Source organism: Juglans microcarpa x Juglans regia, chromosome 1S (genome assembly GCF_004785595.1).
Source record: "Juglans microcarpa x Juglans regia isolate MS1-56 chromosome 1S, Jm3101_v1.0, whole genome shotgun sequence".
Classification (NCBI taxonomy): Eukaryota; Viridiplantae; Streptophyta; class Magnoliopsida; order Fagales; family Juglandaceae; genus Juglans; species Juglans microcarpa x Juglans regia.
In genome coordinates, this window is record NC_054595.1 from 23,615,094 (window position 1) to 23,642,088 (window position 26,995).

The window sequence follows — 26,995 nt, forward strand, 5'->3', positions numbered from 1 at the left end:
AGTGAGGGTTTTTAATAAAATTGAGAATACTCTTGGACATATGATCTCTTATCTTTATTAAAAAAAAAAAATACTCAGGTGATGCTCTTGTATATCTGGGCTTCTACCCATTCTTAGGATTCCTGTATTTTTACAATAAAAACTGTTTCAGTTAAAATAAAGAAACATCTTGTCGTTCAACATAAATTATTAAAATACCGTGTATTTCATAGTAAATAGACACCGTTTCACTTGAAACAGGGAAATATATTGTCGTTCAACATTAATGTAGTGATGAAGAATTAGCAAACACAGTCGACTGTGTTTGGGAGAGACCAACAGTGGACAACAATGGCCGCTGTTCGGTACAGGCTACAGTGTACAACAACCACAAGTATCTCTGGTTCAGTCAACTAGTGGATTAATACCAAAAAATGAAAGAAACATAAAATAATATGTCTGATATTATCATGCAGAAAGAGATTTTATAAAGGAGAAAAACGTCATGATTGGTCATTATACAGCGCTGGTGAAAGTTCAAAGAAGATAAGACTTCAGGTTCAAGATCTGGGTCAGCAATGCCAATCAGCATGCCTAGTTTGGCTGAATTTACCTGAATTTAGCACGCAGAATTGAAGAGCAGGGCTAAGCAGATTCTTCTCTGACCTGGCAAATGGATGACATAAAGAGCCAGACCCAATCAACTTCGAAGAAGATAAGCTTGCTTTATATATATATATATATATATATATATATATATATATATATCTTCCGATTGTATTTTAACTTAAATTCTTAGACTTTATTTGTGGCGTGTCCAACTTCTATATGCCACTATGACTTCATGATTAGGATGGCGATGACAGAAACAATGACGATTATTGATTTGATTTACCTTAACAAAGCCTTTTAAATGCCTAACAGTTTTTTTAAGAAAGAAATGCCTTTATCAGGCCAAATTTTCCTTGACGAATTACTGGAAGCTAATGACATTGGCATCGTCAACAGTGCACACCAACTTTCCAAGATTTGATTGCTACCAGAAATTGAAGAGAATTTGGTGGGCAAATGACTAAAAATAATGATATTACTACAACGATTATATAACTCATTTTACAGCTAACTGGGAATTTTTTTTTTTATTTAAATTTAAGATTTTATATATTTACTCACCATTTAAAAAAAAAAAAGAAGAGAGATGTATAGAAGGAAGGCCTCGTTTGTTACGGAGTTCAGTTAAGATAAGATGAAATGTTTTATTGAAAGTTGAATAAAATATTATTATAATATAATTTTTTAATATAATTTTTATTCAAATATTTAAAAAAGTTGAATTATTTATTATATTTTATATAAAAATTTTTAAAAAAATTATAATAATTACGTGAGATTCAATTCGATTCGATTCTTCGTTTCAAAGTCAAACAACAAAATGATGCGTGGAAGACTTCGATGCTTCTCAGAATTAAGAAATCGTGTGGCGGTATATATCAAGCACCAACTAACCCAATAAGCCTAAAGTTCTAACATTTCATGAACTCCTTCACATGTTGTCTTCCTTCTAATTTCATTCCAATAAAGAAAGAACAGGTCATAGATGGAGGGTCTGATCCCCATGGTTTACAAGGCAATCAAGAGAAACAGAGTTCGCCGAGAATACCGCTGTCTCTCCTCTGGGGATGCTCAAAGTTACAACATAGCCGACTTCTACATCAATGATCAGAGTCATGTATATACGCTTCCTTCGACCCAGAAGATTGGTGCCGGTTTGCATATTGAGAGAAATGGCCACCGGCGACACAGGTCTGTAGGAGACTATGGAGTTGGATTCACGCCGCCTGAAGGTAAGAGAATGGAAACTGCACCTGCTCCCAAGCGACTTGTGCGGTTTAGGAGCCATAGATTGTTCTCATGTGTTTCTGGGGGTATCTAGAAAGGCATCCTCAGTCATTGTACCGAATCATGTTGAACTGGTCTGTCATTTTTTCTTTTGGTTACTGTTATATAGATTTGTTCAATTCAATTCCCCGCAATTAGGGGGACGTTGAGACAGCTAGAACATGTTTGTATTGGTGCAAGTAGTGCATACATATAATAATATCCACCTTTATCATGTCCGAGTCCTGCTTAAGGTTCAATGCCCAGCCAACCTGAGCCAATATTGAGTCCGACCAAGTACTGTTCCGGGCCTAACAAGGTTGTCTGTGAGCTATATTCGATGTAAATTAGTCGTGTGAAGGTGTCGACTTTGAAGCCGAGTGGCCCGCCTTGGTTCTCTTGGACTCGGATTCGCGTACCTAAAACTATAGGATCCAAGCACAAGCAGATTTAGATGTGTAATTTAGTTTGGAAATTGATCAGTAGCGTATTGCTGCAGATGGCTGTGGTCTGTATGATATGCTTTACATGTGCGTGTGCGTGTATGTCTTGAAGTATTGTTATCTGACAATATGAATCAATTGTTTTCGATGCATAAGCTGTTGGTTTGAACGGCAAAACGATGCCAGATCTGCAGGCCCAAATCCTCTGCACTACTCAGCCAAGCACTAGAAAAAAAACCTAAAAAAATATTGCATCACCTAATTTACCAAATGGGTCTAAGACTATAAGTTGTTCTATTCAAACAGTCTTCTTCAAAGTTCCACAGCTAAAAAGCTATGACATTGTCAAATTCAACTCAATCTTCCAACTTCTAACCTGAGATCAACTCAAGTGAATGGAAAGTGTCACGTTCAACTCTCTCTCTCTCTCTCCCCGCATCAAGGGTGCACGGTCTAGTACTCCAGACAATGTGCATTGCACAGGGAGAGCACAAAACCCAACACTATGAAGGATTCAGTCCAAAGACTTGGGAACTTTGGTGTTGTTGTCACAAGGGGATCAAGACAACTTCATTGCTGCGATGGCTGCTTGGGGGTGATCCTCAGAAATCAATCCTTCGGAGAGTCCGTCTAACGGTTGCATGCAGGCGGGACAACGGGGCTAACGAGCTCTAAGGAGACGTAAGAAGAGATCAGGTAGAAATAAACATTCTTTGTCTGATTTGCCACTGGCCGAGGAGGTGGATGTAGTTGATACCGTTAAACTTGGTGATCGAACTCAACTAGCGCAATAATTCCTTCATAATCTCAACCCATTTGACAATGACAACCTCACAAAAAGAAATTGTTTTTTTTTTTTTTCCCCTCTATCAAGGAAGAGTTCATGCTCCGGCCTTTTCTCAATTTCTGAACGGCTTTCCATACCCAAACCAAATCTATGAAGTTTTCGCATGCTGCAAGAAGTTCAGTTCCTCTCAGTTATTGCATCTACCTCTGTCATCGACAATCAAGTTCATTTGGACGTAGCGCCTATCAATGCTTTTCTTTCCTAAGGCCTTCTTTAACATCCTTTTATGCAGTTAAATACGTTCATGGGGGGGTTATGTTAAGAATATGAAATCTAACAATAATACTGGGACTTTATGCAACAACGCCTACGTCATTTGAATTGTGGGATGGATCTTAAAAGAGCAGAGTTGATTTCAAGCACAGCCTCGGTCACCACCTCTGAAAGATTGTGAAAACGGACACTGTAAAGACGAAACATCCACGCTTTGAAATGATTGACCCCAGAAGTCTTTGTGCACACGGTGGGGATTCGGCTTCCCAACAAGTGGCTTCGAATGCTTCCTGAACAACAGACACCAGTCTGCAGCAATATCCATGGATAATGCAGAGAAATTCTTGAGTTGTTACATCATACATAGAAAAGAATGCACAGACAATAAATATTGGTATTTCATTTTATAGGCAGAGATTCTTCAACAAGAACAAAGATGGTTCTGACTGTTCTGCTGTCCTATGACATATATCTTCTCCAGTTCTGCCACAGTTAACAATCCAATGAAAATATCACCAACCAAGAAATGTATTGCAGGCACGACGGGTATCAATTTTGCAACATAGAAACGAAGATACGAGGATCTTCAAAGCAAGAGATCAGGAGGCAAATGCATAAAGAACTAAAATAAAAAAAATTCTTCTAAATAAATAAATTACAGAAAGCACACACACAAAGCTGGCTTACCAAGGAAAAGAGTTTTGAGGAGCAAAAGAGGAGTGTGTGAGGAGGAGAGGAACGCAATATATCATGGATGTGTTCGTTGATGGGCATCTAACCATTATGTCATATGTTCATGCCAAACATTAAGATATCGATTAGATGACCATCAACAAACATATCCATGGCTGCACAACAAATGTTACCCCCGGCCTTGAGCTATGGGGAAAAGTAGAGAGTAGTTGAAGTAACAGTTTGAGAAGGGTGTCTGCCATTAGTCTAAGACAAGAAGAAGAGCATATGTATTTGGTGGCCAATCAATACCATGAAAGCCCTATTTTACCACAAAACTACAAAAATCTCAAAGATGACCTAAAAGGCTAAAAGGCATATACCTTGAGAAAAGGCATATACCTTGAGAATAAACCTTTCTTGCTGGTTGGTGGAAAATAGAGTTGGTTTGAACATTGGAAACTCCAAGAGGCGAGAGAGAGAGAGAGAGAGAGAGAGAGAGAGAGGTGATATGGACTGAAAGGTAATTTCCTTGTCAATTGTTACCTGTACTGTATTTTGATTAGAGAAATTATTTACATCAGCCGTTGTAGCCGTGTTGAAAAAGAAAAAAGAAAAAAAAATCACATTGAGTGTGCAGAAAGTGCGGCTGATGCATATCATTGCTCTTTTGATTAATACAATTTCACCCTTTTGTCCCATGTTAGCAATTTGGCTCAGTGGTCATCTTGTTCCAAGACAATGAGCTGAACTAACAAATAGTAATAAAGTTTGACCTATGTCACAAACTGCAGTACAATACTGTCAAGCTCCAATTTTTATATAATTTTAATTGGATATATCTATAAGAGAGGCAGTGGAAAAAAAAAAAAAAAAACCTACAAAGAATTAAGCCCCTTTAAATCGTGAACAGACCACGAACCCAACCCAGTTATCTTCTTTTATTTAAAGTTTCAAGCAAATCTTGAACCCGAATGCATAACTTTTGAAGGGTTTATTAGAGATAAATGAAGAAATACCATGGCTCCAGTTGCCTGCTACCTTGTTTGCTTGCTATTTCTATATATAAAAAGATTTTTAGCGGAGACAAATGAAGAATTCCTATGGAATCCAGTTGCCGAGCATCTTGTCTGCACTTGCCAATGCTTCGTTACAGTGGTAGTACTATTCAGCAGATTCTTGGGTACTTTCACTTCAGGGATTTAAAATCAAACTATAAATCACGGAATAAGCGCTTAAAAATAGTAAGTAAGTTAAGACAGGAATCCAAAACAAGAGAATTAAGAATACATATGACGACTGAAAAAAAACTGCAGCTTCGTGGATGTAATCTTCCAAGGGTACCAATCACAACCCCGCAAAGAACAGACTCCATCTTTTTTCCTTGTGATTAATAATGGTTGCCAACCAGACGGGATTAACAAAATATATTTCATTCATCTGAAAAGAAACAAGCAAAATCGATAAAACCAAGAAAAAGATGGAGAATATAAACATGTCAACCCCCCAACCAAAGAATTATGCAAAACAAAAGAACTAACATGGCTAAAAACTGCTTCTCCATCGAGTGGATACTTGTGCTGGCGATGACTCATGCTGCTGTCAATATTGGTGCTGCAGATTTGAAGAGTGATCGGCTTTGCAGGCAATGCTCTAAATGCGATACAAGCAAATGCCCTGCAAGCGAAGCTTTTCCCCATATGACAGCATTTGATGACACCCTAATCGCAGGTGCTTTGCAGTCTTGACTTTGTGGATTTGAATGACAGAGGTGTTTACTCGGTTCCAGATATTAAAGGTGGTGAATCAACAACGTACAATGCTTACTTTGGCTGGAAATCCACTTCTGGTTCTGCTTCTGGCTTTCATAGGTACGTAACTCTTATATTCCTTTATTTTGTTTTCAGAACATAGGAGGACATGGAATAGCATATGCATGGAAGGTTTTTTAATTGATGAAAGATGTCAGGGGGGTGGGATATACGTATCATGGGGCTATGGTGATACCATGAAAACCTCTCAGAACGAAAAACTTCAAACCCAATTCGGACACAGCAAAAATATGACCGACTCGGTTTGGCACTGTTCTTGAGATTGGTCCAATTAATGACATCTGCGATTTTATTGTTCTTTTCATTCATTTCCCTAAAAGCAAAGAACGAGACTAATCCAAGAGAGCAGCCACAAATCTAGCCATTGGAGTTATCTAAAACACAGAATATCATAGGCTTCAAGCTGCTAACACATGAGATTTTAAGCCCCTGATCTGCATGCTCGACAGGTTTAGCAATTATATGGATAAATGTTCAGGGGGGGTAATGTATCTGAGTGTGGACAAGCAGGGGAAGGTGAGTCTTCGATCGTTGAACTCACTAGAAAGCTTAGCAGAGGCCGACTGGAAATCCATAAATCCACCAAAGAACTTAAGCCACCGAGAATTCCGCTTCTGGGTCTCTTCCAGCACAAGAAAATGCCTGACGGTGTTTGAAGGAAAGACAAGAAAACGAACAGTGGGTGTAGCCGAGTGCAAGATGGATGGCTCAAACCCTTTCCAGCTCTTCGCATTCCGGTTCCATTATCACAAAGCCTTCTGTTGCTGCGGGGTTCATAACCAATAAAAAAATTGTAACATACATGATCGCAATATTCGTATCTGCAAATGAAATAACAAATCCTCCAAGTACATGATATGCAATATATATGATCATTTTATGCACTTCGAGTTGGGTATGGAATGCATGCATAGCCTCGTATTCAAGCTCTTAGTCATCATGTTAGTGCAGGTAGCACTTTTTTTTTTGAAACAGAAACCTCCATTCTATATTTCATCAAAAACTAACCATTACGTGGTTTGTCCTAAAATACAAAAGTATATATGCCCAAAGGCCCTTCTTCTATCCAAATCTTCTCTTCCCTAACAGTAAGTGCTATCTTAGCTAGTGTGTGAGCTACTTTGTTACTTTCTCTATAAGTATGTTGTATTTTCCAATCTTGTCTACTGTATAAAATTTGTTTTATATCTTCAACTATCTGTTCATTCCATTCCCAGCTGCTTCTTGAGTTATTTATAGATTTAATTACTGTCAATGCATCTCCTTCAAATATGGCCTTTGTTCAGTTCAACTCAGCACACAACTTTAGAGCCCTCCACAAAACATGTAATTCCGCAAGAGTTGGATTACTAATACCTTTTATTGCTTTGCACAGGAATACCAACACTTCTCCCTCTTCATCCCTCACCACTACTCCCATACCCATTCTCCTTTTTTTTTAATCAAAAGCCTTATCCCAGTTTATTTTCACAAAACCAGCTTTTGGTGTCTTCCAACTAGCCTCTCCTCCTTCAACTGTCCTGCCATTTCTCTCCCTACTACTATAACTTGCTCTTGTTTGAACTCTGAGAGGTTTTCTTGAGCTTGTACAAACAACTCAGCAGGCCCTTTGAATCTACCCTCAAATACATAAGTATTTCTTCTCAGCCAAATATTTCTCATAACTTTGTCACAACATCTAACTCTTCACTTTGTAACTTTTCCGCCATCAACTACCACAGACAAAGGAAATCCCCTTCATCTCGATGCCACTTCTGTATAGGACTGTAATTCTCAGCTCACACATCTGCAGCTGCACTACAACTCCATAATACATGACAAACAGACTCCTCTTCCAGACCACACACTGGACAAAATGAGTTTTCTACCACATTTCTTCTAGCTAAATTTTGTACTGTAGGCAAGCTATTACTCACTGCTTTCCACATAAACATATTCACAACCTCTGGTGTGTTTAAATTTCACAAACTGCTCCAGCCACCCTTTCCAACCTTAGAATCAGATGGACCCCTTTTTCCCCTCCTCTTTATGCACATCTCAAGGTAGTTTGCACTTCTCACACTATAGATCCAAACTTTTGTGAAAGCCCAAATCCTTTTATCTTGGGAATTAGCCTGACTAATAGGAAGGCCACACACAATTTTTGCTTCATCTTCCAACAAAGTATCCCTTACCAGCTTGTAATTCCACATACCATTCATACTAAAAAAATTTCACTTTTGCATCTGCATTAAGATTTTTAATAGGAGATTGAATGCTTAATAAAGATGACTTAGGTATCCACTTGTCTCCCCAAATACTAATCTACTCAACATTTCCAACCCTCCAAACTAACCACTCATTTCAACAGCTCTAAAGAACCCCACAGACCCCCAGCTTTTTGAAGGCCCACCACCAAGCTTGGCCTTTAAAATCTCAATATGTCTGAAATATTTTTCCTATAGTACCTTTGATGCAACTGAATTAGGCATGGTAAGCACTCTCCAACATTGTTTAGCAAATAAAGCTTGGTTGAAGCTTTTAAGCTCTCTGAATCCCAAGCCTCCATCAGACTTTATCATCCCCAATTTTGTCCAGCTCTTCCACTGGATCCTTCTATCAATTTGTTTAAACCTCACCAGAATTTGCCTATCAAAGCTGCTATCTCCTTACATAACCTTTTAGGAAGTTTAAAGATATTCATATGGTATGCAGGGATTGCTTGTATCATTGCCTTCAACAACACCTCCTTCCTCGAGGGAGTGAGGAATTGTTTTGTCCAGTTATTTATCTTATTGCACACTCTATCATTTATCCCTCTAAAGATATTATATTGAGACCTCCCCACTATTATTAGTAGCCCCAAATACTTCTCACAATTATTTTGCACCCCTACTCCAACATCTTTAATTATTTTAATTCTCTCATCTCTTTTGAGTATTGGAACTGAAAAACAGGGAAGTCTTCTGTCTGTTTAAGCTCTGGCACAAGGCTTGTTCATACAACTCAAGCACACTTTTGATCCTCCTCCATTCTTGCCAATTAGCTTGTCCAAAGACAATGCAGTTATCTGCAAAGAGTAGGTGAATGATTTTTGTACCCTCTCTAGCCATTGACACCCCTTTTAAATCCCCTATAGCTTCTACCTGGTTAATCAAAGTACTCAACCCCTCTACACAGATAAGGAACAAATATGGAGACAAAATGTCTCCTGCCTCAAATCCTTTGTTGTATAGAGACTCACTACTGCAAGCTAATGGAGTGTGGCTAGTACCCTCTGAGTCCCCTTCACCAACCCTCTTCTCCTCACACAGGCCCTTTTCCTTCAACCCTTCCGTAACCAAGTTACTCAAACTCTTCATTCTACCCTTGAACTCCCCCTTAACTACACTTAAAGATCTCTCAAAACCTATTGCTTGAGTCGCTTCACAGTCATCTTCCAAATCAGGTTGTAAACCCCCTTCCTCCTCCACCCCCAGCTCTTTCCTTTTCTCCGCATTTCTTCTTCTTCCAACAGACTTTGCTCTCAGCCAGGGACCAAATTGAGTTTCACTACCACTCTTCTGAATGCACCTATGTTCTCTGTGCACAATACATCCACACTGAAAGCACATTCTCAGTACTTTTTCGTATTGGAAGGGTATCCACATACTATCACCTTGCAGATTAATTGTTCTTCCTCTTGCTAAAGTTTTCATCAAGTCAAAATCAACTTTCACCCGTAGATACCGACCCCATGCTACATCTTCTTCCTAAACCTCCACTTCACTTACCTTCCCAATCATATTCCTTATCATCTCACCTATCTTTTGGTTCATATAGTCCAGTGATAGATTGAACATTTGGATCCAAAAGCTCTTATAAAAGAAATCCATTGAATGTATCTGGGTATTTCCAACATAAGGTTTAAGAACAAACAAGTGGTTATCAAATAACCATGGGCATTCCCCCAAAACCTTCTTTTTATCCCTTACATTAGTGAAGGAAATTACAAAACTATTAGATCTAAGCTCCTGAAAAATCATCGGTCTACTAACCTTCCAAATCTTCTCCATAGTTGTCCTTATGACTTCCTTCCCAATACTTCGATCGAAGAAAACTTTCCCAATTAGACTCCTCTCCTTCCTCCTAGCCCATTTGATGTGGTAGATTGAAATTTGATGGGTATACTTTTCTCGTCATTCAACTTTAGCCTCTCTCATATCTTCTCTAATCCCTCAATTTTCACACTCTTTGCCCGTTGTAAAAAGCATAGACTACCCCCTCCTCCTCCCTATGAAACAGGGAGACTTATTCTTAATTTGGGTACTGAGCTATTCTCATAATACCTTATTACTATTCATTATTTTATTATTACTTTTTACCTACTTTTCACTACATCACATTCACCTCAATCATCTTTGCCCCTATCGCCTTTGAGAAGGCAGTTGTGAGAAAAAAACGATTTGAGAGATGACTTTAGTGCATGTAGCACTTGCATTACCTATTTGTGTTAATTATTTCAACTAGTAAAATATTTTATGCACTTTTATATCTTTAGAATTTTTATTATTTCTTAAATAAATGTGCCACGTGTCGCATTCCGATTGATTTTCATGTAGCAATAATGCCATGACAACCTCGCCCTTAGATAAATTAACGAAATAATTTAATTGCAAAAATTTACAAAATTAAAAATTAAATAATAAAAAAAATTAGAACTCAGTGTGGTTTGCTAGTTAAGAGCATCAACATCCTACAGTCTATAAAGATTTTAAAAATGTTATAAGAAAGTCTTACACCTGCACACACTTCCACCTAACCGATATATGATTTATCATTTTTAATTTGTCCTTCTATCTAAGAATTTCTCTTAAGCATTAAGATAGAAAGTAAAAAAATAACAAATCACATATTGATTAGGTGGAGATGTATAATATTTAAGACTTCCATGTAGAATTAATCAAAAGATTTTTTAGCCAAAATTTAAAAAAAATCAGTTAAAACCTTATTGCAGTATTTTGATGAAGGAGTTTAATTTCGCTACGTAGCTTCTCAAATTAAGGGAGGCTATTGTAGCAAAATTTACTTTATTGTTCTTTTCCTTCTTAATTTAGTTCTTTTAAACGTTTTTTCCCCTGGAAATGTGACAATAGTTGTTCTGAACATGTATTTTCTTAAGCTATTTTGAATTTTTTTTTCCTACTTTGGTTTATATTTTTATTATTATTGCTACATTTTTTTATCATTATTTGAAAATGAGTTTATCATTTTTTTCAAATTTTTATTAAATAAAAGTTTTTTATCTTTATCGTGTTTTCAACTATTCTTCTCTAATAATTGTAGAATGAAGAAAATTCATTTTAATATAATAAGAAAAAAATAGAGAGTGGGATGCAGGAGATTTTACAAATATAGGTAGTTGAAATAGAGAAAGAGTAATAATTACATACAATCATTTTTACAATCTTTTTATAGAACTATGTTTTAAATTGATGGTATTTTTAATAAGTAATGTTGGATATAGTCTTAGGTTGTACAAACCCTACACACTCTCTTTGAAAAAGTGTGGTCCATAATTAAAAATTAATTTTTTCATATGGATCCTGAAATTAGTAACTTTTTTTAAAAGAAGTACGCGAAACTTGCATACTTTAAGACTGTAAATATAATTCTCATTTATAATTGAAGGTTTATCATTTTTCATTTATAACACATATAATTTTTTAGACAACCGTGTTTTAAATTATGAGCATTTTTATAAAAAGAAAATGATAAACCTACAATTAACCTGAATTAGGGTATGTTTGGACACTAATAGAATTATCAAAACTTCTCGTAATTTTATTTTCAAACATCACTTAAACATAAAATAATAATAATAATAATAATTTCAATTTTTTAACATTTTTATCTAATCAATACATAATCATATTCAAACATAAAAACTAATACAACTTTTACAAAACTTCAAAACAAAATATAAAAATCAATACAACTTTTACAAAACCTCAAAACAAAACACAAAAATCAATACAATTTTTACAAAACCTCAAAACAAAACACAAAAATCAATTCAACTTTTACAAATTTCAAAACAAAAATTATATTAAAAATTATACTCAAACCGTTTTTAACTTTATAATATTTTTATTTAACTTTTTCTATATCATTTCTTAAAATCCAATCAAACATCTTCACTCAAATAATTTTGATATTATTCACAAAATTATAAAATGAGTCAAAGACTCAAAGGTGTAGCTCGAGGATGGGTCTCAATAAGGCCATTTGGTCTTTTTTTCATTTATTTTTTTAATACCCTTACACATTTAAAAAAATATATATACAACATTATTAAGAAATATTTCTTTAATCACTAAGTTAAAAATAAATAAATAAATAAATGTCGGTACCCATTTGTTAGGACAAGTAGTATTTTTCTTATGGGATACTTCAAGTGTCTAAACATGACGTTAGTTTATAATTGTTTTACGACTCTAAGTAAATGATGGATAAAAATCGTAAATTAGTTCTGGCGAGCCCTCTCCGGTCAACGGAGAGTTTTGGAGTAAACTCTATCTTCTCTCCTAGTCTTTTTGTCGAACATTTCCGATCGATGGTTGAAGTATCTGCTGTCAAAGACATTGGAAGGATATCATTATTCCTGTCTATGTCCAATTATGAATAATTATTCTCATCATTCATTATTCACTGCACACCCTATAAAAAAAATGTAGAAAAAGTTGTCAAGTATGAGGTATGAAGGTGAATAGTGGTTGATGCATAACAAAACCCGTCCAATTATAGTTATGACCTGAGCACTTTAATAATCCAATTTGGTTTTTTGTTATTTTTAAAAAACACTATGCCTACCTATAAAATCCATCATAAAACTCATTGATTGGGTTTTTTTTATTTTTTATTTTTATTTTTTTATTTAATAATTAAGAAAATATTTTTTTAATGAATTTGTTATTTTTTTGATAATGTTTAAAAGATCTAAAAAAATAGTAAAAAAAAATGTAGCGGTTCGGTGGCTCACCTCGGTGGGAGTAGCACCACCCATATTTTTAATGTTTCTTTCCATCCTTGTTCTTAAATGTCGAATAATTTGGAAGGTAGAAAAGTTTATTTAATTTTTAAGCAACTGATTGAATACTCCTTATGGTATTGTATTGGCCATGAATTTCCATTATTTTTTTTGTGGGTGTCTACTATTGGTTATGTTGAGAGTCCCAAGCAACTTCCAAATGGTAGCCACATCTTCCCAAAGAATAACGAGCTCCTTGTGTTTTGCTTTGCTACCCAATGAAAATTCCAAATGTCGAGACTGCTTAGAGATAGGAAGGTTTATGTCCTTGATGTTCTTTTTGTGTGTGTAATTTGTCTAACTATCACAAATCGTCTATCTCTGCATCCAAACGGGCCTTATGCTCGTTTTAAGAATCACAAATTGTCTTTGTATACTAATACACTCTGCATTGTTAATTGTTATCCTATTTGATGGGATGAGTTTGCTTTTATATCCTCGTCATTTGTTTCCAAGTGCAAACCACCTAGTAATGTTTCTCTTCAAAATTATAAAGTCGTGGCATTTTATTTGGTAGGACCTCGGGATGAGAGAAGTAATGCTATATATAGATCTAATCCTAATAAGTTTCATGCAAATCTTTTAAAAGAAATAGGACTCACTATAAAAATACTAATTATTTTTAGTGGGTTATATTTATTTCAAAAGACTTGCACTCTTGAATTTGTACAAATCACTTCTTTTTTGCACAATACATTTTAATTATGTGTTAAGAAAAACTATTTTATTTCATGACAAAATTATCTATAGGATGGAGGAAGTTTCTTCTAACTAGGGATGGGCAGCAGGGCCCCACACCCAGCTACCCGCCCTCGTCCTCTAAACCACGCAATGAGAAATCCTAGGGCCAGCCCACCCCGCCCCACTATTTATGTATATATATATTAATACATATTTACTAATATTCGGTATTAGTTTTATTAAGTTTGTGCAAGTTACAAATAGTCTAACGATGCATAGTAATACAAGAGTCACATATTGTTAAAGTAAGGCTCTTGTATTGTTTTTGGCTTCTTACATAAAGATCACATTAGATTAAATTAATTTACACATAATATGTACTAACAAATTTAAAACTATGTTATTAATTTTTAAATTATTATCATATTTACAAATTTAAATTTATAATTTAGATTTAAAAATATATTTTTAATCATTTTTAAGTTTAGAAATAATTGATGAGCCTTGTGGGCCATGGGCGCTATTGGAGTGGAGGGGGCAGATGAGAGGTCTGCCCCTGCCCCTGACATCGAGGCAGGGTGCGGGAAAGGGTCGACCCACCTCTGCATGGGCGAGTCTTACCCCATTTCATAAACACATTTTTTTAATGAAAGGACACATCAGATTTTTAATTTAAATTTTTTAAAAAGTACGTACTTATCACATATTTGGACACTTATCATATTTATGGATGAATTTTAAAAAAAAAAATCTTCAAATATAACTTGAAAGAAATCTCTACCTCAAAAAAAGAGAGGAAGAAATCTCTTTCCTTTATTTTAATAGAATATGAGAGGGCTTGATGCGCAAAAAGCTGGGACAACGCCTACCGTTGATACTCCTCAAATCCGGAGGGAATGTTTTTTCGTTTTCTTTTCAGGATCCCGGAAATAGGGGTATAATCAGTCCCATTTTAAATAAAATTTAAGATCAAATCGGTATATACAAATTTTATATTTTTTAAAATCGATTACGCATCGGTTACCTTTCTAAACCGGTATCTTCAATTTTATCGATTTCCGATCCAGTCCGATCCGGTTTTCTAATTTTTTAAAATGTAAATTTGTTATTAAAAAATAAAAATCTGTTAAAAAAAAAATTGCTTCAAAAAATCTGTTCTAAAAATCTGTTTCTATTACAAAATCTGCACTACTAAAATCTGTAATACATTTAATAGAATATAGTGATTTAGTTATAGTGATTAGTATTAGTTATATATTATTATAACTATATTGTATGTTAGACTATTAGTATTAGTTACAAACTTATATATTAATATAGCTATATAATATATTAGACTATATAATAGTATTAATATTATATTGTTAGTATAGATATATATTAGTATTAGTTATAAACTTATATATTAGTATAGTTATATAATATATTAGACTATATATAATATAATTTAGTATATATATTTTATGTTTAAAGTATAAGATCAATTAAATTTTCATCTTTAAGATTTACTTTTATTTTATAGATTATAATATGAAATTATTTCATATATGATATATAATTATATATAAAAATTTCACATGTAATTATATATTATATATAAAACTTATATATATAAAATATTTTGTATAAAACTTATATATAAAATATTAATTTTTATTTTTTTTCCCCAACCGGTCCGGTTCGGTCCGTTCTCAAAAATCGTAGAAACGGAACCGGTTCGATTCCGACTAGTTTGCATAATTTAAGAACCGGTTTCGGATCGAACCGGTTCAAAACCGGTCCAACCGGTCCGGTTTAAATTTACACCCCTGCACCGCAAGTTCCATTGACGGGGAGACGACACACCGTTTAACTGGAGCATCGTCAATATCTCCGTTCTATCCAGTCGAATTCGGTTCAGTTCTGGTGGCTCTCTCAAACTTTTGTTGTCTCACAACCTACTTCTCGAAAGCGAAAGTATCAAAGAAGAGGTCGAGGGAAGCAAAAATCTTTGCTTTTAGAGGTTCGGTTTTCTTGACAAGCAGTGGAATTTCTTTGATGGGTATGTTTCACTTTCTCCACACTTTGTGATATCTCTTCATTTGGGAATTGGGCACTTGCGGTAGCAGTGGGCAATTTATATTCAGAGTATATATACACGCATATATAGGAAAAGTATGGAAGGGTTGTTGAACACATTTCCACACCAAGTTTGCTTAAAACCCTTCGTTTTCGATCCTAAACTAGTTTATACGCTTCCAATGCTAAAATCGGGAGCTAGGTGTTTTACCCGTAAACCCAAGGTAGGTTTTCCGAGAAGAAATTGCTTAAATCTGGGTAGAGACAATCACGCTGTTAGCTCAGTGAGTCTTGATGATGGTGATGCCAATGATGATAAAGGAAAAGATTGTAATAGGGACTGGGAATTGGAGTTCCTTGGGGAGGTTGAACCTTTGGGCATCAAACCTCCCAAGAAAAAGAAAAAATGGCAGAAATCAAAGTTGCTGGAAGACACTGATGGAATGGATTGGTGTGTGAGGGCGAGAAAGGTTGCGCTCAAATCGATTGAGGTGAGGGGGCTGACTCGTAAAATGGAGAATTTAATTACTGGTAAGAAGAAAAAGAAGAAGAACAAAAAGAAGATGGTAAACAAAGAGAAAATTAATATTAAAGTCGAGGAAGATGTGTTTGATGACCCGGAGGATGAATCTGAATTGCAAGATATGAAGGCTGTTGATGATGTTGATGACCTAATGAGGCAGGTGAGTATGTTGGCAGGTGGGATGTTTGAAGAAAAGAAGGAGCACTCAATGGGAGAATTTGTTCAGAGGCTATCCCAATTTTCAGGGCCTTCTGATCGTAGGAAAGAAATTAATTTGAACAGAGCTATTATAGAAGCGCAGACTGCAGAAGAAGTGTTGGAGGTTACGGCAGAGACAATCGTGGCTGTTGGGAAAGGCTTGAGCCCCTCACCCCTCTCTCCTTTGAATATTGCTACTGCACTTCATCGTATCGCTAAGAATATGGAGAAGGTTTCGATGATGGAAACGCATAGGCTGGCTTTTGCCCGTCGAAGAGAGATGTCAATGCTTGTGGGTATTGCTATGACAGCCTTACCAGAATGTTCAGCTCAAGGTATCTCAAATATCTCATGGGCATTGTCCAAGATTGGAGGTGAGCTGCTTTACTTATCTGAAATGGATAGAGTTGCTGAGGTGGCTTTGACAAAGGTTGGAGAGTTCAATTCTCAGAATGTTGCTAATGTTGCGGGTGCTTTTGCATCAATGCAGCATTCTGCCCCTAATCTCTTTTCAGAATTGTCAAAAAGGGCGGCAGATATAATTCACACTTTCCATGAGCAGGAACTTGCTCAAGTCTTGTGGGCTTTTGCCTCTTTATATGAGCCTGTTGACATTTTGCTCGAGTCTTTAGATAGTGTCTTCAAGGACTCTAGCCAATTTAAATGCTGCTTAAGTAAAAGAACTGTAGATGGTATTGAAGAAAGCAGCGAGGACAGCAGTAAAGATCTTGACTCTGATCGAGTTTTAAGATCTCCCGTGCTCAGTTTTAATAGGGGTCAGCTTGGGAATATTGCTTGGTCTTGTGCTGTTTTTGGACAAATGGACCGGATTTTCTTTTCTAATATATGGAGAACTCTGAGCCACTTTGAGGAGCAAAGGATTTCAGAACAGTATAGGGAGGATATCATGTTTGCTTCTCAAGTTCATCTTGTGAACCAGTGCTTGAATCTAGAATACCCACATCTTCAGCTATCTTTGACGAGTGCTCTCGAGGAGAAAATTGCCCGTGCAAGAAAAACTAGGAGGTTTAATAATAAAATCACTTCATCCTTTCAGAAGGAGGTAGCTCGCCTTCTCGTTAACACTGGCCTCGATTGGGTCCGAGAGTATGTTGTGGATGGGTATACTTTAGATGCAGTTTTAGTTGAAAAGAAGGTTGCTTTGGAGATTGATGGGCCAACTCATTTCTCAAGGAATACGGGTGGGCATCTCCTGCTTTTATAATGATGTAGCATGTTCCATCTGATGAAATTCATGGAGTTATTTGACCATCCTTATAGTGATGATTTAGCTTTCAGTTGATGTTCTTAGTTTTCTTTGCTGCAGGGGCACCTTTAGGACATACCATGCTGAAGCGCCGCTACATTACTGCTGCTGGTTGGAAGATCTATTCATTGTCTCATCTGGAGGTGAGATTCCTCATTTTACCTTCTGTTGGAAATTCCATCATTCTTTGCCTTGGTAGACATGAGCTTAACTGGTTTACATGGTATAATTTAACAAAATCAAGATATAATAATAGGGCATTGGCAAAAATAAGTTATAAAAATGATGCTAACAATGAAAAATTTGTAAAATACTTCTTTTGCTCGATTACATTTATGCCCTTGCTCAATAGCCTGCCCAGAGTTTGTATATGGTTGGTGTTACTCTGGATCCAATGCTCTCAACCTTTGAGCACCCAAACCAACACAACTTAGAATGAGTAGGTGGTGGACTTTCATTGGAAAACAAACAACCTAAAACATGATTACAACTCTTGTTCATCAATGGCATACCATTTCTTACATGTTTTATTGGACAAAGTGATTTTTCTTATTGGTTTTCTTTTCTGCTCTTGAAAGAAACTGATAAAATGGATTTCCGGGTGTATATTTTCTAGTGGGAGGAACTTCAAGGTGGCTCCGAACAGCTAGACTACCTAAGAGAAATTCTCAAAGATCACCTAGGTGAAAGCACCGCCAACATTGCATGATCGGAGAATGGTAAGAATGTGAAGGAACCGAGAGAGAAACTTCGGCAGTCGCTAAAAGAAAAGGAAGATATGTATCTTCGAGTTGAGTAGAATCTAAGTTCCTTGAAACGGAATTTGTTTTCGAGGGTTATATCCATGCATGCTGTGGAAATGTTTTCGAGGGTTAGTGTCATGGTCTGCAAAGTCAGCTGAGCTTCCTGGTTTGATAGTTACAATCCAATCCAATCCAATTTGATACACGTTTTTTCTAAATTCGATACATTGATGGAAATTAACACAGCAAGCGAATCATATAATAATAGTTATAAATATTCTAAGATCTGTTCGATGTATAACTCCATCTCAATCGGTCTTCAAGATCAGACTGAAATTTAAATTCACACAATATGTCATATTGTAAAATTATTTTTATTACAAAATAGATTTAATGCATCATATGAATTGTGATGTGGTTTACTAAAGTGGCTTGATGTGGTATGTATATTAAATTATAAAGTTATTTTTATTATAAAATATATCTAATATATGAAATGAAGTCATATCAGTTTGAGTTTATTTTTATAAAATAATTTTTGTAGCTCTAACACAGTTCCAAAATTTGAGCACTAAGAACAATGATAAAATATATTTTATATAGGTATATATATTTATATGTATATATATATCTTAATGAAAATGTAATGAAAAATAAACGAAAAATAATAATAAAATAATAAATAGTAGTGATGTATTCTTAGTATCCAAACTAGGCATTAGATAAGATTCGTACGCTGCCATGAACGAGCTGATCACCTGCTTAGTATAGGTGTCTATTTCTTCGTCCCCAATCAGAATCGGAATAGTGAAAAAACCATTCATCAAAATCAGTTCTCTTGCATATATTTGAATTGTAGTCATCATAAACGTCAATTGGCGGGTTCCAATGCCACGACGAAAGGAACGAGTTTTCGACTCTCAAGAAGGATGTGAGTAGCGAGTAATCCACAGTATCGGTGGTGAATTGTTCGACTAGTACGGTTTCCTCAAAAAGAACTGATTGGGATTGTTGTTGCCGATACCGGTCGAGCTCGAGTTCACGTTGGAGTTGCTCCAGATATGATTGCATCAGTATACTCCTGTAGTAGTAGTCTTCGGCACTAATAAGAGGAAAGAAAGTATACCATCCAGCCATATCAGTACTCTTTGATTTCTATGATGATTTTCCCGCGCAATTGCAGGTATTCAATATACAGGATGCTATTAAACGAGCTGATCACCTGCTTAGTATAGGTGTCTATTTCTTCGTCCCCAATCAGAATCGGAATAGTGAAAAAACCATTCATCAAAATCAGTTCTCTTGCATGTATTTGAATTGTAGTCATCATAAACGTCAATTGGCGGGTTCCAATGCCACGACGAAAGGAACGAGTTTTCGACTCTCAAGAAGGATGTGAGTAGCGAGTAATCCACAGTATCGGTGGTGAATTGTTCGACTAGTACGGTTTCCTCAAAAAGAACTGATTGGGATTGTTGTTGCCGATACCGGTCGAGCTCGAGTTCACGTTGGAGTTGCTCCAGATATGATTGCATCAGTATACTCCTGTAGTAGTAGTCTTCGGCACTAATAAGAGGAAAGAAAGTATACCATCCAGCCATATCAGTACTCTTTGATTTCTATGATGATTTTCCCGCGCAATTGCAGGTATTCAATATACAGGATGCTATTATCTCTCTTTCTCCGTCGACGAACGCTTTGAATTTAAGTTTGGAGGGTGCAATGATACGTATTTGACATACATACAATGAGCTTTCGTGGTTTCTGAGTAGGATTATGAAGATTTGGAGATTAAACAGAATTTGTAATGGATTAAAATAAGGCTTTTCATTGGGACTAGGATTTGGTGAGAGAATTTTAATCGATTGAAATTTCAGAAGGACCAGAGACAATGATCCTTGTTTTGAAATTTAAGAAATCGGATGGCTTTTGAAGAACTTTCTTGGTTTTTGTTTTGTATTTGACTTTGGTTTTACACTAATTTCTTGATTTTATATAACTAGTTATGCTAGGAGGATACGATAATACAAAATTAATTAGAAACAAGAATAATAAACCTAGTTGTGAACCAGCTTAGAAATTCCAATGGCCTACTTGATCCAATTATTAAATGAGAACCTGCTATCGATTCATCTTTTTTTCTATTTCTGTATTTGTTTCGATTTCCAATACAAATACAATTGACTACAAATACAGCGAAATATCTTCGATGTAAACTATACGATAGCAATAACAGGGTCAAAGATAGAGCCTTAATGGGATTGGATGCATAAATCCAATGGTTATCGAAGGTAAAAAGGTTTGAATGACCATTTTTTTTACAAGTAGGTCTAAATGATCACTTTTTTTTATGTAACATATGATCATTTTTTTACTAAAAACATGTGATACTAAAGTTAAATCACAATCAAATTCAGTGTTCTAAGCCAAAAGAGCTAATTAAGCAGTCTCCCATCATTGATAGCGCTCCTCTTTCAATCCACATAATTGTTAGTACGATCTGTCTTTTCTTGATAATAAAATTCTTATTAATTATTAGTACGAAATAGTTCCAACCAGTCATGCTACAATCATCCAGCATTGAGTATGGAAGGGAGGCCAAAAAAAGCATAAGTTATTTTAGAGCAATTCGATTGCAATTTCGTACCTGGCAGGCTTGCAATTTCGATTTCCATCCCATAAATAAATGCTTCACACCGTGCAACCTGTTCTTCCTTCTCCCGCTTCTCTCCTTCAGTTTGCCCCACTGTTTGGGTCAATCTGCGAACCTCATCCTCCAATGACTGACGGATTTCCTCTCTCGAGTCACATTCTCTGTGGCATAACGTTTCAGTTCTTCATCAAATCTTTTCCGTGCAGCTTCAGCACCTTTCAAACCTTTCAGCAAAAGCATTTTTCTCCTTCAAAACTTTCTGTCACATGCAAATTGCAGTCAGAAAAAGGCAATGGCAAATAATGACTAGGATCTGTTCGATGTACAACTCTAAACCATCTCAATCGGTCTTCAAGATAGACTGAAATTTAAATTCACGTAATACGTAACGTCATAAAATTATTTTTATTATAAAATAAATTTAATGAATTATATAAAATTACGTCAGTGTATGATGTGGTTTATTGACGTAGCTTGATATGATATGTATATTAAATTATAAAATTATTTTTATTATAAAATAGTTCTAATATATGAAATGAAACCACATCACTCATCAGTTTAAGCTTATTTTTATAAAATAATTTTTATAGCTCTAACGCCGCTCAAAATTACCACTTTATAATAAAATATTTTTTTTAAAAAAATTCATTAATATCAAATTAAATCAAAAGTCAAAGAAAATTTTAAAAAACTAATTTGTTATCATTAAGTTGTATTAAAATTGTATATAAGTCGTCGGCTTATCATTTTTAATAAAATTAGACGGTGGGCCCATTGCTCCATACAAGTTTATGAATATAAATAAAAAAATAACTACAATCACAAAGAGATAACTCTACGAACGAACATGATTTCATATAATATATTAGATTTATTTTATAATAAAAAAATTATAATTTAATTTACAATATTAAGCCACGTCAATTTGTAGATTTATTTTTATAAAATCGATTTATGGTTAAAATATTGGTTAAATACAAAAATAAAAATGTATCTATATTTATAAGTTAGGAGCTGCTAGAGACACAAAGAAATTCTACAAAAAGATCTCACACATTGATTCGACACCCTAATAGTATGTCACGTCTCTCTTTTTTTCTTTTTTCTTTTTTTTTTTCTCTCTCTCCCTCCTTCCTCCTATTCCCGTGCCTCCCCTCCCCTTTTCCCCCTCCCCTTTCCCTCCTTGTTGGCGTTGTTTGTCCTCCCAAGATGGTTCTCGACCACCATAGACGGCCAAAAGACAAGCCATCGGTTTAGATCCCACCACCCCAATCACCCAGTGGTGCGTGGTCGACCACGTATACAGTGTGCGAAATATGGCTCACGACCACCAACGTGCATGGCGAGTTGTTGTGAGCTCCATGCCAACGGTGCTGCTTGGACCGTCGGTATCTTCTACCCACTCTAAGGTGGTTTCCAACCACCATGGTTAGTATGGAGAATGGGCATGGGGAGAGGGCAAGGGTGGCAGCACGGGGGATGAGAGAAAGAAAGAGAGGTAGCACGGGGGATGGGAGAAAAAAAGAGAAAAAACAAAAAATAAGGGGAGACATGACACAGTGTGCCACATCAATATATGAGATTTTTTTGTATTTATAGCGTTCTCCTTATATGTCTACTTTGTCAACCAGTAAAAATTTTAAAATTCAAAACTTGAAACTGAAATTAAAAAATATATTGATATTTTGCCATTTAGTACGTACAATTGTACGTACGCGTCGTACTCGTACAAAAATGATAAACCCTACTTTGCAATCTTTCAAATCCAAGCCCAAACCGTTGCATGGGCTCCTCGCTCCATTCTTCTCTGTTCTAGACTCTGGTCCTGATGATAGTAGTCTCTACAAAAGCAAGCTAAACAACAAAGTTCATGTCAAATTCTCTCATTTCAATTTCCAGGTATATATCTGTATATTTCCGCCTCTACAATTATGTGCATTTTAGATTGTTTCTGCTGTTGTTGCTTTATTGAATTCGTTTTCATGATTATTTACAATTTCCGGCGGTGATCGTTTTATTTTTACGATACATTTGATTGTGGCTTTTTCAGACCACTCATCTACTTTTCAGAGAGAGAGAAAAAAAAAATAGCACGATCATCTTTGATTGCAGTCCACTTTATGTGATCTGTAACCAGTTTCGATTTCTTGATTCATTTCATGCTCTGATCATTTGCATTTTATCATTTTATGCAGATCCAGATCCTGGTCCTAGATCTACTTAATTCGTTGTTTATGTATCTGTATATTGTATTCTTGCTTCATTTCATGCTCTGATCATTTGCATTTTATCATTTTATGCAGATCCAGATCCTGGTCCTTGATCCATTTAATTCGTTGTTTATGTATCTGTATATTGTATGCGTGCATGATCAATACGCCATCTTGTAATTCTTTTACTTCTTGTTGTTGTGCTTAAATCGCTGTTGATTACAGTGTTGCTCTGGAAGTTGGATGATTGGTATTTCCGCATCATTAACTTTCAAGATACTAGTCTACTAGATCAAAACTTTCGTGTATGTTCAATGCAATGTTGATAATATTAACAATATGTTAGGCTTGAATATGATCTGTATGGAAACTTGGACAATTTTCAACTCTGTCAATCCGATTCCCCCCCCCCCCCCCCCCCCCCCCCCCCCCCCCCCCCCCCCCCCCCCACCAAATATGGCTTAATCCTTTTTTTTAATGCCTATTTTACCTTGTAATCCTCTAGTCAACTTTAGATGTATCAATGATTTCTTGATATTACTTCTTATCAAATAATTAAATGATAAAAAATAAAGTTGCTGATGCAGCCTTGTAATGAAAACGGAAGCTGGAACCTTTTTGTTTTTTACAGGAAACAGACTGAATTTCATTAATGAGCATAAGAATTTATTTGTCCATGCAGCAATGAACTTTGAACTCATATCTTATGCATTTTTGGCACGAAAGCAATCATTTGCATTTATATGTATGTTTTACTGTTCTACAAACAATCTAGGTTTTGCTTGTGTCATGTTTGTTGATTTGCAGAGTTTTATTTGATGATCAATGACAAAAGTGCGCTCACTCTAGTTCATTCATTATTTCTTGCCATTTTGTCTACTTAATTTGGTGCTTTTTACAGACCAAGTTAAGAATAAAAATTGTTGCTTCTTTTGTCCTGGTTATTCTAAAACATGTTCGTTTAACATCTGGGATCTCGGTGCTATTAAGGCATGGCTTCATCTGGTACATCTGAAGTTGTTAAAAGGGATGTTAAGGAGAAAGAGCACAAGAAAGATGAAAAAAATGAAGATAAAGGTGGATTTATTGAGAAGGTGAAGGATTTCATTCATGACATTGGCGAGAAGATTGAGGAAGCTATTGGATTTGGGAAGCCTACTGCAGATGTTGCGGGGGTTCACATCCCTCATATCAATCTTGAGAAGGCAGATATTGTTGTCGATGTTCTCGTAAAGAACCCAAATCCCGTGCCAATCCCTCTGATTGACATAAACTATTTGATTGAGAGTGATGGAAGGAAACTTGTTTCAGGGTTGATCCCAGACGCTGGGACAATCCATGCACATGGTGAAGAGACTGTCAAAATACCAGTTAATCTGGTTTATGATGACATAAAAAATACATATGACGATATTAAGCCCGGACGCATCATTCCATATAGGATCGAGGTTGACCTCATTGTAGATGTGCCTGTTTTCGGTAGGCTAACACTACCACTTGAGAAAACTGGAGAGATCCCCATACCTTACAAGCCGGATATTGATCTTGAGAAAATTAAATTTCAGAGATTCTCTTTTGAAGAAACTGTTGCAGTTCTTAATTTGAAAGTGGAAAATAAGAATGACTTTGACTTGGGCTTAAATTCACTAGACTATGAGGTTTGGCTTTCTGATGTGAGCATTGGAGGTGCAGAACTTTCAAATTCTACAAAAATTGATAAGAATGGAATAAGTTACATTGATATTCCCATCACCTTCAGGCCTAAGGACTTTGGCTCTGCACTTTGGGACATGATTAGGGGAAAAGGTACTGGTTACACCTTGAAAGGACATATTAATGCAGATACACCCTTTGGAGCAATGAATTTGCCCATCAGCAGGGAGGGTGGTACCACTCGTCTCAAGAAGAACAAAGAAGATGGTGGGGATGATGATGATGATGATGAGGTATGTTAGCTCTATGACTTTCTACTGAGACCCAATATATAAATTTAGTTTTTAATCTTGTGCTGTCTTATGCTCACAAACTTATCTGTGAATGAATTGATAGATTGGTTAATTATGTATTGCTCTATTGGCTAAATAATAATGAGAAATAAAATTTCACTTAATTCTGCTCTAATTTCATTAAGTACGAAGGTCTCAAATTTGAGATAGTTTTTCATTCTCCATCTTCTTTTTTCTTGCATGTATCATCTAAACAGATCTATTTTCTCTTTTCATGTTTTCTGGTGACAATATAGGGCTCTTCTATCCATATATGTTTGTACATTAGTTTGGAAACTAGTTGAATCACCTAAATATACATTGTAACAATGGTACATGGTAATGTGAAAAAAAAAAACAACAAATCTTTAGACATTTTTTTTAACATCATTTTTTTAACACTTTTAAAAATATTTTTTAAAAAAAGAAAAAAAATCACAATATTATTAAATAATATTTTATTAATCACGAAGTCAAAAATAAAAAATAAAAAATGCAAACGGGAAAAAAAGTGGAGCCCAAAACGGGCCTCCTAGCATTTTTCTTTTTATATAAGTCGAAGGCGACCACTAAATTGTTGAATAAGACTATTAGTCACTGACTGAAGTAGAAAGACATTAGACAACTCTTTTCGGGTTATGCCGTAAAGAAAGACGAGTCTCTCGATACACTAGTCGCTCTCCTTACATAAGTTAACAAAGTAAGGGAGATTTTTCTTTCCACAAAAGCAGCTGGCAAGGGTTCCAAATTGAGACTGGAATGGATATTGGTAACCTTCAATGACATTTGGCATCATGCATGCATCCCTTAAATTTTGGAATGTCCTCACTTTATATTCGCAATTGACAAACCTTCAACTTACATATACTATGAGACTATTTAAATATTGCATTCTCTTAAACTAAACGATTTTAATTTGTTCTTTGCAGGAATAAAAATTGCATTGTTGCTGTCATCTGTTTCACAGTAGTCGTCCTTCAGAATAATAGTTAAATAGGCACTCGAACTCGTGACTTTGTCTTCGAGTGTTGAGAACTTGATGTTCATCTATATGCAAGCTGAACGTTTAGGGATTCTATGCATGCATAATTATGCTCGTGTTATTGTGATGTAGTTGGGCGGCACTTTTTAGATTGCATACCCATCCTTTTAATCTGTTGAGACCTTTGGAATGAAATTGAAATAACCCATCAACTATTTTTCCCTCAAGCCCCTCCTAGATTTTTGGCTTTCGTTCTTCATCGAAATATTGAGAGATTTCAAAGGGACAAGTACCCTCATAAAAATTTGATGGTTTGATTAAATTTACAAATTGACGGAACTTGATGTGATATATTAAATTTATTTTATAATAAAATTAATTTTATAATATAACGTGTCATATTAAACGTGTGAGTTTTTTTTTTTTGTGAATAAAGTATTTCTATTAAAAAAAACTATATTCTATTTTTAAAAAAAATATTAAGTGAAACATGGAATAAGTAGTCATGGAATAGACAATTCTTTTTATATGGGCCGAAGCCTGTTCATAAATATCAAGATTGACAATGTTTAACTTGCAGCTGTCTGCGTTCGTGAGAGAAATGCCAGCTAACCTTAGAAAAGCGCGGAGAGGGATACGACAAGTAAGAGAATTGAAGGGACGGTGAGATCTTTCTTCGTGTCTGAAATTTAAAACTTCAAATAAAATAGAAATAAAAGTAAGGTTCTCCTTATAACCCAATAATAAGGTGGTTAGAGGGGGAACATAAAATCTTATCAC

The 26,995-nt window shown here is 35.5% G+C and overlaps 3 protein-coding genes and 1 long non-coding RNA gene across 5 annotated transcripts; 3 read left to right on the plus strand and 1 right to left on the minus strand.

Moving 5' to 3' along the window:
• The first annotated feature begins 1,429 nt into the window (after nucleotides 1–1,429).
• On the plus strand, nucleotides 1,430–2,452 carry LOC121247840. Its single transcript, XM_041146300.1, has one exon. It carries the CDS (start codon nucleotides 1,577–1,579, stop codon nucleotides 1,910–1,912), a length of 336 nt encoding a protein of 111 aa, XP_041002234.1. The 5' UTR covers nucleotides 1,430–1,576; the 3' UTR covers nucleotides 1,913–2,452.
• Nucleotides 2,453–3,475: 1,023 nt separating this feature from the next.
• Nucleotides 3,476–4,482, minus strand: LOC121247841. The gene is made up of 2 exons (XR_005937294.1): nucleotides 4,048–4,482; nucleotides 3,476–3,669 (listed from the first exon to the last, which is right to left on the minus strand). It is a non-coding gene; the product is annotated as an uncharacterized LOC121247841 (long non-coding RNA).
• Nucleotides 4,483–15,406: 10,924 nt separating this feature from the next.
• Nucleotides 15,407–18,669, plus strand: LOC121246286 (RAP domain-containing protein, chloroplastic). The gene is made up of 3 exons (XM_041144389.1): nucleotides 15,407–17,574; nucleotides 17,700–17,782; nucleotides 18,256–18,669. The coding sequence occupies exons 1-3, from the start codon at nucleotides 15,750–15,752 to the stop codon at nucleotides 18,346–18,348; spliced, it is 2,001 nt and encodes a 666-aa protein (XP_041000323.1). The 5' UTR covers nucleotides 15,407–15,749; the 3' UTR covers nucleotides 18,349–18,669.
• A 4,109-nt stretch (nucleotides 18,670–22,778) lies between these two features.
• LOC121247063 lies at nucleotides 22,779–26,432 on the plus strand. Of its 2 annotated transcripts, none has more exons than XM_041145397.1 (3): nucleotides 22,779–22,937; nucleotides 24,239–25,194; nucleotides 26,163–26,432. In XM_041145397.1, the coding sequence occupies exons 2-3, from the start codon at nucleotides 24,241–24,243 to the stop codon at nucleotides 26,166–26,168; spliced, it is 960 nt and encodes a 319-aa protein (XP_041001331.1). In that variant the 5' UTR covers nucleotides 22,779–22,937; nucleotides 24,239–24,240; the 3' UTR covers nucleotides 26,169–26,432. The 2 variants fall into 2 exon arrangements, with proteins under 2 accessions (XP_041001331.1, XP_041001330.1); XM_041145396.1 differs by lacking the exon at nucleotides 22,779–22,937 and adding an exon at nucleotides 23,697–24,125 and having other exon boundaries at nucleotides 24,230–25,195; nucleotides 26,161–26,432.
• The last annotated feature ends 563 nt before the right edge of the window (nucleotides 26,433–26,995 follow it).